Source organism: Octopus bimaculoides, chromosome 7 (assembly GCF_046866305.1).
Source record: "Octopus bimaculoides isolate indiv1 chromosome 7, ASM4686630v1, whole genome shotgun sequence".
Lineage (NCBI taxonomy): Eukaryota > Metazoa > Mollusca > Cephalopoda > Octopoda > Octopodidae > Octopus > Octopus bimaculoides.
The window spans coordinates 24736456-24748052 of NC_142934.1; the positions used below are offsets into that span (position 1 = coordinate 24736456).

General features: G+C 35.0%; 1 protein-coding gene across 10 annotated transcripts in view; it reads right to left on the bottom strand.

Annotated features, from left to right (window-relative positions):
- Positions 1–1331: 1331 nt before the first annotated feature.
- Positions 1332–11597, bottom strand: part of LOC128248344 (uncharacterized) — a 41411-nt gene continuing 31145 nt past the window's right edge. The window contains exons 1-3 of one of the 10 annotated variants that reach the window (XM_089355877.1): positions 9832–11030; positions 6924–7103; positions 1332–2954 (exon numbers count right to left, since the gene is read on the bottom strand). In XM_089355877.1, the coding sequence (XP_089212003.1) occupies positions 1482–2564 (1083 nt within the window). In that variant the 5' untranslated portion in view covers positions 2565–2954; positions 6924–7103; positions 9832–11030 and the 3' untranslated portion in view covers positions 1332–1481. The other 9 variants (XM_089355880.1, XM_089355879.1, XM_089355881.1 and 6 more) reach the window with 9 other exon arrangements.

The window sequence follows — 11597 nt, forward strand, 5'->3', positions numbered from 1 at the left end:
CCACTAGTATATATATATATATATGGATTTTCAAGCGAGATCGTTGCCAGTGCCCCTGGACTGGCTCTTGTGCGGGTGGCACATAAAATACACCGTTTTGAGCGTGGCTGTTGCCAGTACTGCCTGACTGGCCTTCGTGCCGGTGGCACGTAAAAGCACCCACTACACTCTCTGAGTGGTTGGCATTAGGAAGGGCATCCAGCTGTAGAAACTCTGTCAAATTAGATTGGAGCCTGGTGTCACCTCCTGGTCCACCAGTCCTCAACCCATGGTAGCATGGAAAGCAGACGTTAAACAACGATGATGATGATGACATTATTGTGACTGGAAGTGAAATAACTTCGCAAAATAAAAATTCTTTTTTTAAATAGCTTCTCTTAATCTTTTTCATTCTGTGGAACTTCCACAGATTCCACTAGTATATATATATATATATATATACATATGAGTGTGTACATGTGTGCCAATGCATGAATCTCTCAAACCTTGAGTCACTCTGTTGCTTCTGCTATATATCAATATATACATATATGTTTAGAGAGGGAGAGAGAATGATGTTGATTATGAATATAAACAATATGATTACGGGAAAATACATCAAGGAAGTAGTATATATTAACTTTGTATTGTAGATCACAATGTATGACGATCATTGTCATCATCATCAAACACCTGTTTTTCATGCTGGCATGGGTTTGACAGGAGCTGGGGAGCCATCCAAACTGCAATTGTCTGTTGTGGCATGGTTTCTATGGTTAGACGCCCTTCCTAATACCAACCACCACACGGAGGGTGCTTCTTACATACCACCAGCATGACTGTGCTTACACAGCACTGGCACCTGTAAAGGACAAGCCTGTATATATGGAAGACTGATTTTACTTAATGAATATTTCTATATAACTCTGAATCATCTAGCTTAATTTCTAATAGACATAGTTGTGTAGTTAAAAATTTCATTTGGCAACCTTCTGGTTTTGATCCCATTGTGCACCACTCTGGTAATGTACTAAAGCTGATATAACTCACAAAAAATTCTTGGAAGCAGTGTCCCAGTACAGCCAGTCCAATAACTCAAACCACTAAAGGAATTCATTATGTTTCTCTGCAAGAAATTCACAGCCAGGTATAAAAATGGTTCCCTAACCTGATCTAGTTGCACACAGAAGTTGACACTAGCAGCAATAAAATGCTCAAGAGATCTGCTGTTTGAAATCTCAGTCATAAAGACATGTAATATGATCTTAGATAAAATGCCCGAATAGAATTAGTGATATTAAAGTGTTGATAATGACAATGATTTTGGTGTAGGAAAATACATAACATTGATATAAATAAACAGATTTATTTATTATAAAATATATTATTACTTTTAAAAAATATGGCACCACATATCATATAGCTTTGGGTTATCTTCAGTGTGGATATGTTGGTATTTAGCTGAATAACTTTTAGAAAATGTTTTCAAAGATATCACAGTGCTACGATGGTCTTTCTCCTGTGTGAATACGTATGTGGGAAGATAAACGACCCCTAGAAGAAAATGTTTCATCACAGATATCACAGTGGTATGGTTTTTCTCCGGTGTGGACACGTTTGTGTCGAGTTAAATTACGATTTGTAGAAAAGGTTTTACTACAAATATCACAATGGTATGGTCTCTCTCCTGTATGAATAGGTTTATGTTGAGATAAACTAGCATTCTGAGTGAACGTTTTACCACAGATATTACAATGGTAGGGTCTTTCTCCTGTGTGTGTACGTTTGTGGGTAGACAAATGACTACTTGTAGAAAATTTTTTATCACAAATATCACACTGGTATGGTTTCTCACCAGTGTGAATACGTTTATGTTTAGATAAACCACTGCTCCGAGAAAATGTTGTATCACAGATATCACAGTGATATGTTCGTCCTCCTGTGTGAATATGTTTATGCAAAGACAAATCAGCACTTTTGGAAAATATCTTACCACAGATATCACAATGGTATGGCCTTCCTCCTGTGTGAATATGCTTGTGGGAAGACAAAGCATCCCTCCTAGAAAATGTTTTACCACAATGAACACACTGGTATGGACTTTCTCCAGTGTGGATACGTTTGTGGTTATTCAAATGACCACTTCTAGAAAATGTTTCACCACAGACTTCACAGTGAAATGGTCTTTCTCCTGTGTGGATAAATTTGTGGAAAGACAACTGACCACTTCTAGAAAATGTTTTACCACAGATATCACATTGATGTGGTCTTTTCCCAATTTGAATACAAACATGGGAAGACAAATGATCTTTTGTAGAAAATGTTTCATCACAGACATAACACTGGTATAGTTTCTCTTCTGTGTGCATTTGTTTGTGGTTTGTTAGTAAACTGTTGCTGCTGAATCTTTTACCACAAACTTCACATTGGTTCAGCTGGGATACTGAGTGGATTAATTTATGTTGAATTAAATTCGTTTTTGTGTATAATTTTCCACATATATCACATGGATGTAATTCCTTTTCTGTATTTTCCTGTGTATCAGTAGATGAATCAACAGTTACTCGTTCTGCTTTCTTAGCCATAATTTTATATTTTAGTCTTTATTTTCCTGTTTGCTGGTATTTCCTAAGCACTGATGATGTTTTGGCTAGTCAGAAAAAAAAACAAAAAAACAACTTCAAATAGTTTTATATAGATAGAATTTTGTAATTAATACCCAACTAAAAGACCATTATAATAGTTCCAATTATCGAATGCTTTGAATATCTTACTGGTTTAATTGTACAGAAAATATTTCTGTAAACATTGGTGTATTTTTGCAAATAATTTCATTTTCAAGGAAATACTGGACCAAGAGTTGTAGTAAGAGGCTGACTTCAGCTTGATGAAATTACATCTAGTCTTCAAAATTTGATTAAGATGTTGATCATTTTCAATGAAATTTTTTTTTCATCACAGTGTCATCAGATAACCTGAAATAAAAAGACAACATAAGACATAAGGATCTACACAATGTTAACATGAACAATATTGGAGAGAGAATGCTTTACTATAAGAGTTAGACAGTAAATGGTTGATGATATTGTGAGGGTGAATGAAGACACACTTGGACACTATGTTGAGCTGTAGAGAATAGCTATAGTTATATATTCTACCTATTACAAGCAAATAAAAATGCATATCTACACTGGTAGATGCACAATATGGTACTATGCTGAGTCCAACTTTAGTTCTCTCTTTATCCAGATGTATCTCAATCAATTCCTGAAGATAAAATTTGTCTTATATCAGACCTAACCTTTTACTTGTTTCAGTCATTGGATTGTGGCCATGCTGGGCATTGCCGTGAAGGTTTTCTAGTTGAATGAATTGACCCCATTACTTTTTTTCTAAGCTTGGTACTTATGCTGTCAGTCTTATGCAAAACTGCTAAGTTATACAGATATAAACAAACTAACACCAGATGTCAAGTGGTGCAGGGGAAAAACACAAAGAAAACACATATATTATATTCAGACAGGAACTGAAAGAAGCTTATCATATATAATATATATATATATGATGAGCTTCCTTCAGTTTCCATCAATCAAATCCACTCACAAGTCTTTGGTTGGCTATAGAAGACACTTACCCAAGGTGCCATGCAGTGGAACTGACCCAGAAGTATGTAGTTGGCAAATAAGCTTACCAAATAACCACCTCTGTACCTTTATGAGTTCAAACATGAAAATGTGATACTATATTTACCAACTATTAAAGTCTTGTCACAGAATTCTATGAAAAACTGTTCACATCTTATTCAATACTTTCATTTAAAAGTATTGAATAATTAAAGTATCATCCAACTGCATTTCAACACTATACTAACCTAGCTCATCATCAATGTGATAACTTCTATGATAGCTTATCTCCAAAATACTAACACCATTGAATACCATCCACACAGAATCGACACCAATAAGCCCTTCACAAGAGATCACAAGTATTTCAACTATCTATAACATCAATTGTATTATTTCTGCATTACTATTAACCTCATTACATTCGCAAGACGGGGTTCTAGATATGACATTATGTACTTGCTGAAACTCAATTACATTATCCCAATCGATATTATTGCATTGAGTCAAAAGTTTATTCAACTTACAACAAAAGCAGCATTCAAAATAGTTGTACTGTCTGAAGCCATCTTTGTGCTAGTTCTTTGATCCTATGCTAATACCAGTTCCTACCCTTTGAGGTGAAGTAATTCTTCACCGAAGCTTCCACCTTGTTTGATGAGCACAGGAAGTGAGCAATAGATCAGAACAAGTAATAATCTGATGGAGATATTTTTCCACAATCCTATCATGCATAAGCAGTGGTTAAGCAAAGGTCAGCTCCTGGAACCTATTGCCAAACACAGGCGTTTTGAACAGTTGATGCCAACCTGTACTCTGAATAACTGGAGTCATTGTGTGGAAAAATACCTGGCATTGGTTAACAGAAAGCGAGCTCTTCTGCAGCAACACCTCGTATCGCTGGAAAAACCCCAAATAAACTCCAGGAACTTGAACGCGCTGAACTGATGCCACACCCAGCATATAGTCCGGATTATCATTTTCAGTGAAGGAATCCTCTTCGAAGGATCTAAGAACTGGCAGAAAAGTGGCTTCAGACGGTGCAACGCAATGGCCTCTACTTTGAATGTTAGGTTGCTTTTGTTGTAACTTGATGGATAAAGCAAACAAGTTACCAAAACATTGCAAAACTCATGACTCAACACAATAACACAATAATTGTCAATATGAAATCCAAAGGTGAAATTAAAAACAAATATTAAAGACGTTTACACGAGCATATTTGATAACGGCGGCCTTGGTACTCGTCTGGTACTTTATTTTATCGACTCCAGAAGAATGAATGACAACGTTGACTTCGATGGGATTTCAGTTCTGAACGCAATCTTTACTTTCCAATGATTATGCAATCCTTAATGACTAGAAATATATAGTAATAAATGCCTTGGCGCTTCTTTAGAAGCGCACCTCTCCAAGAAAATGACGCCTAATTTATTAAAAAATTACGAAAATGGGAAATATATCCAAAATGAATGAAGTATGCATAAAATTAGGAAGATTCATCAATTTTTAAATATTCTATACTAAAAAATAAAACACGGAAAACAGGCATTAGCGAATATAAACAAACCTGTCAGACGATGTATCAGATATTATTAATGATACGAGAGGCCCCACAATAACGTTTGCCAATTCTTGATAATTTTTAATCAGATTTTTCACTGCGCACACTGTTTAGGGTTAGGTGGTGTGGACTTGCTTTACCTTCGCCCATTTTATAATGTGATATTTCCCGTTCAGGCACAAAATTTGACATAATAGTATATATTAATTATAAACTGACTTTTAAGAAAAAAGATTGTGAAACGGTCTTCTTACAATTCGCAGACGATATTGTCGGGTCCCTTGTATCATTAATAATATCTGACTGGTAAAAGTAAGTTATCGTCCATGTTTGTTTATATTCGCGAGTGCCCGTTTTCCGTATATTATTTTTTAGTATAAAATATTTAAAAATAGATGAATCTTCCAATTTTTTTGTATGCTTCATTTATTTTGGATATATTTACCATTTTCGTAACTTTTTTTAACAAGTAATCGTCATTTTCTTGGAGAGGTGCACTTCCAAAGAAGTGCCAAAGTCTTAGAAGCATTTAAATGAGAAAAAAAAACTGGCAAGACTCTCTTTGGTACCCCCCCCCCCACACCAAACCAACCTTTAAAAACTTTTTTTTCTACACAAACCCCCGTTTCGGATACGGAGAATACGAATCTGCAAAAAAATTGGCAAAAATCGGCATTTTGAAATTAACTCCCACCCCCACTAAATTCTTCATTTAAAACTTTTTTCAGAATTTTTTTTCAAAATATGCGGAAAAATAGAGATTATGATTCTGAAGAAAAATTAAATTTCCAAAAATTTTTCTGGCTAGATGAGAGGGTTAGGATTTTATGGTTGTGGTTAGGGTTTTAGGGTATAGGGTTAGGGTTGCGGTTTTAGGGTTAAGATTACGGAAAAAAGTGAAAAAAAAATTTAAAAAATGAAGAAATAGGGGGGGGAATTTCAAAATTTTGGCAATTTTCCGGAAACTCTGTATCCGAAAAGGTGGGTTTTGGGCAAAAAAAAAAAATAAATAAAAGATTTTAAAAACAATAATTTGCGATTAAATGGGGGGAGGGGGAGTCTTTCCAGAAAATTTTCACTTTCTGCAATTAGTATCGTTTCTTAAAAGTCAACCTCTTCTATTCATATCTTGTCAAGCAAATAAGTGACTTTTCTTAAAGTGTATAAATCAAGCACTTTATAGCGATTTACGTTGTTTAACATTTTATCATGTGACTATTAAAATAATCCATTAAAACAAAAAGAAATTTTTTTCTGTTAAAATAAAAATCAGTAACAGATGCGCTGCATTAACCATTCTTTCTTTGCAAAGTATGCGAGTAACCAGCGCTCAAAAGTCATATTGACCGCCTGAGCAAATGCACACAATTTTTAAGTGTGTATTTTTATGATCTTATTAATGAGATCATACGATGCGTTTCTTCAATGAAAGATTTGATAGCATCTTGAAAAACCTTATGCGTGTGTGCGCACACGCTCACAGCTGAGCAGGAACATTGGAGTAGGCAATTCGCAGAGGAATACAAAATAATTACATGGGACATTAAAGAATAACAGAGATCAAAAATAATAGAGAGGGTCAAAGAATATGAAAATATAAAATACATTTCCTGTCAACTTGATTAACTACATAGTTGCTGTGAAGAGCTAAATAAAAGCGGGATCTTGCAGGGAACAAAGCGTAGGTGAAGAAGTAATGTAAATAATTAGAGATTTTGTATAAAAGAATGTGTAAAACCTATATGAATGATACTTACATAACAATGTAGATAAAATAATAAGAGATGTACTGAAGCAGTAAGACTTGAAATTGATGGGGACATCGATAAATTGAGCGGAACTTTCACCTACTTCTTATAGTATATCTCTATTTTATTCTCGTGATTGATGAATGATCTCTTAAGTAAATTATACAAGTTAATTCATCATCACTGACACTGTAAATATATGTAAACAAAAAAAGAATACATCTATAATGTTTATAGGTTTAGCGAGTGATATACCGGAAGTATAATTTAGAAGAACGTACCTCTAATCACTAAAGAGCTCAGTTACCCCGTGAATTAATTTGGGTTTTTTAATTTCGGAGATATACGAATGAATATAAACTCAGTTTGTTTGTATATAGATATAATGCAATGGTAATTAAAATGGTTTTCTTTTGCATACTTCATGGGCGCAAATACATGACAAATGAGTATTAGGGTTCTTACGAGCTAAGTCATTTTTGTTTTGTACCATAAACCGCTACTCGTTAGCATGTCAACCCGGCAATGTTCCATAATTCAGAGTTTATATAAAGATCTTTATCCGTTACAGGAAAAAACCCCCCAAAAAAACCGCAGCCTGCTGGGTGTTAACAACTGTGTAGAAAACGAGGGGCTAATGCAGTTTCGCACCTCTCCTTGGAAAATGCTCTTTTTTGAAAATAATTTCGGATGTGTATATTTTAGATGTCGGAGATTACTAATATGCAATAGAAGACAAATTTTAAACCCCACCACCACTACTCCCCATTTAAAACTGAACTTTTTCAAAAGTTTTTTTCCCCTATATTTTAGATGACGGAGATTCCGAATATGCAAGAAACCACGTTTTCAAAATTTTAAATTCAATAAGCATATATATGTGTGTATAAAGAGATAGATATGAATGTCTTCCTGGGGCTAAAAACAACAGTAACACCGTCTTCTATAGGACTGCCACATTTAGTTGACAAATATATTTTATGAATAAACGGAGAGGGATAAATAGATAGACAAATAAATAAATGGATAAAAAAGTTCAAAATTTAAAATTGGGGGAGAGGGTGTAATTTGAGCCCCTTATTAAACTTAGAAGCTGAATCCTCTCACCACTCTCACTTTCTTTACTCTGGAATATTACCATATCTCTCTATATATACTACTATGAGATCGTGTACACACATACAGGCCGAAATTAACTCTTTCTTCCTCGCATGCTTTTCCATTTACTAATTATACATACCAACCCGTCGTGGTTTTATATATATACAAAGTAACAGTAAATAAATATCTCTTTACAACTTCAATCGCCGTCCATCTTTCACATCTTACAACATGCCATTGCAATAAATCTTTACCGTTACACCAGTACAAATGGGACAGGTCATACAATAGGAGAAACCAAGTTGTTTCCAAACCCTATGACATACCCATGTACTTCGAACAATCTATAATTTCAATGGATTGAAATGAATTTAAAGGAAAAAGAAACCTTACAAAAACTTAAAAAGAAGAAACAAAACTTCTTTTTTGAGCTACTTATCACATTTACTTTTACAATACAAGTTCGTGTATGAAATTAATCTTTTTTCTACTTCAATTATTACGTTTTTTTTCTCTTATAAAATACACACCTACAGGAGGAGTATATATATATATATATATATATATATATATATAGGAATCTTGCAGGCGTGAAGTGGATTCGATCCACTATACCCAAATTTGAATTAACACTGCGTCAGAACTTTTCCCGCGGTGGAACAACGGTTTTGATCTGACAGCAGTTAGATATGTCCCAGACGCCTTTAGCTAGGCCGAAGCGGTGTCTCCACCACTTGACCCTTTCTGACCTCTTCTACTCCATAAAATCTACAATAGAGATAACAAGACCGCCAGCTAAATCCTTTGCACTCACTATTCTTCTAGATAGCTATAAAAACAGGAGACCCCAAGCCAAAAGTTCAGTGGTCACTTGGCGACAACAGAGCGAAGCAACTCGTAACAAGTTAGGGAATAGACATCTACAGATATAGATTCAAGCAGGCAGCCCCTAAAAGACAAACGGCCAGAGGGAGAAAGAAGTTTACTGTCAGCCACTGTGAGACAACGTCGCACACCTTATAACTAATACGAGCTCGCATCCTTTTCTCTTTAACACTACCATCTCTCTCTATATATAAATACTACTATGAGAAAGTGTACATACCTATACAGGCCAAAAATTCTTTACCTTGCATGCTTTACGTACAAACTGTTATACGATTACACTAACCTACCCGTCGTAGTATGGCAACTATCAAAGTAACGGTAAATAAAATATTTCTATAAAAATGTTGATCATCTTCATCGTTCATCTTATAACCTGTACAATTGGTAAATAATACTTATCGTTACAATGGGTGACACATCAACTACACAACACAAAAACTTAAAGCCGTTACATATATATACATATATATATACACACACACATATATATATATATATATATATATATATATATATATATATATCTCAACACTTTGAATGTGGATCCCGAGAAAGAGTGAAAAGTAATTACTCGATCAACGACGGGTATTACTGCTAATATGCATATAATTTGCAGACTTTTTTGCGTTCAAGATACTGTATCATTAGAATATAATGACCTTAGGCCGCCTCTTGTATTTTCTCTATCGTAGGTAAAATATTCCTATTTCTGTTCGAAATTTTACAATTAAACTACCTATACGCAAAATCATTTATAATCATAATTTTAATATAATTTATGACAAAGACATAAAAATCAAGGAAAATTCATTTTTTTCTTTCTTTTTTCTTTATTTATAATTATTATTATTTTTGTATGTGTGTGTGAAAAACCAAGGTAGTGTGTACACAAAATTCCTGACGTGATTGATGAAAACGAATAGCATACCTGGGTTCAGCTCGAAAAGTGCTTCAGAAGCATTCATCTATTCAAGAGAAATATTTTCGTTCCCAAATTCTGAAGGCCTGTGTTATTTATTAAGGCGGCGAACTGGCAAAATCGTTAACACACTGGATAAAATGCTTAGCGGCATTTCGTCCGTCTTTACGTTCTAAGTATAAATTCCAACGAGGTCGACTTTGCCTTACATCCTTTCGAGGTCGATAAAATAAGTACCAGTTGAGCCCTGGTGTCGATGTAATCGACTAGCAGGCTTTCCTGAAATTGCTAGCCTTGTGTCAAAATTTGAAACCATTATTAAGCCGGCGAACTGGCAGAATCGTTAACACATCCGTCAAAATGCTTAGCGGCATTTCTTCCGGCTTAAGTTCTGAGTTAGAACTCCGCCGAGGTCAACGTTGCCTTCTATCGTATTAGGGTCGATAAAATAAGAATCAGTCGAGCACTGGTGTTGATGTGCCTATCTATAGTAGAAAGGATTATTAAGGCAGCGAGCTGGTAGAATCGTTGGAACGTCAGGGGAAAAACGGCCTTGTGGTGTTTATTCTTGCTCTTAATACCGAGTTCAACTTGCTATCATTTTGTATAGTGTTCTTGTTAGTATTACAATATATCATGTAACATGAAGTAAGCATTGTCCCAGCATAAACTTTTGTACTATAGAGTAAATGAGTAGCTAATAGTGATGTCCTGTATGAGACATCTGTCTGTAACCCAAGAGTAAAGTTTGTGGGATTTCTATCCCACTGGTTCTAGAACTGAGGGAATACTGATCACGACTGGGGTATTCGTTCAATAATTTTATATTTTTGTAACAAGCAAAGTGACTTGAATTCAGTAGATATCATAATCTTTGAAGAGCGACTTGCTCATGGTATTAGCTGTCAGAAGTGAAAGTAGAAAAATCTGACAAGGAACGTTATTGCTGGTTTGAGTTGATTCTTTGGCTACTGACTGGCCGGAGCTATCTGTCTACCTATCTCTCTCTATCTATCTATCAATCACTCGTCCAACTTCGCTTGTTTCGTAGAATTTAAACAAATGAAGTTCAGTTTAAAGTTTATAAATTAATATATTTCATTCCATGTCGAGTTTAAACTTTATAAATAAATATATTTTTGCATTATTCATTATTGTTTTTATAAACAAATCACATACACCCATCGACCCCACTAATGACCAGCATCACCACCGCGCGTAATTCAAAGTTCTTCACTCTGAAATCAACACGTGTGAAAAAATTAGTTGAAGGTTTTTCACTATGACTTCTGCATACCCCAGTGTAAATGGAATTAATCACCGCGATATTGCCATCGGCACCGCTACAACAGCAGATAGTATTAATTGGCTTAAGAGACATGGACTTTTAAATACCTAAAAAATATGCCCCTCGTATGGAGCTAGCATGATGGAAGTAGCCTTTGTCGGATGGCGTGATATGGTCATGTGGAAGGCCTTGTAGAAAAATGGTTTCGATTAGAAAAGGAACATTTCTAGAAAATAGTAAATTGAAGTGCGAACAAATTATTGATATATTATATTATTGGGCAAAAGAAGATTTAGCAAAGGGAATATCCCAAGAATGTCGTTTGGCGAATGTAGCCGTCACAGATTGGAGAAATTTTTGCCGTGATATATGTGCAGAATATTATGTTGCACAAAACATTAAGCTCGGAGGGCCAAACCGAACTGTGGAGATAGATGAAAGTGCGTTTGTCAGAAGAAAGTACAATGTTGGCCATCGGGTTAAAACG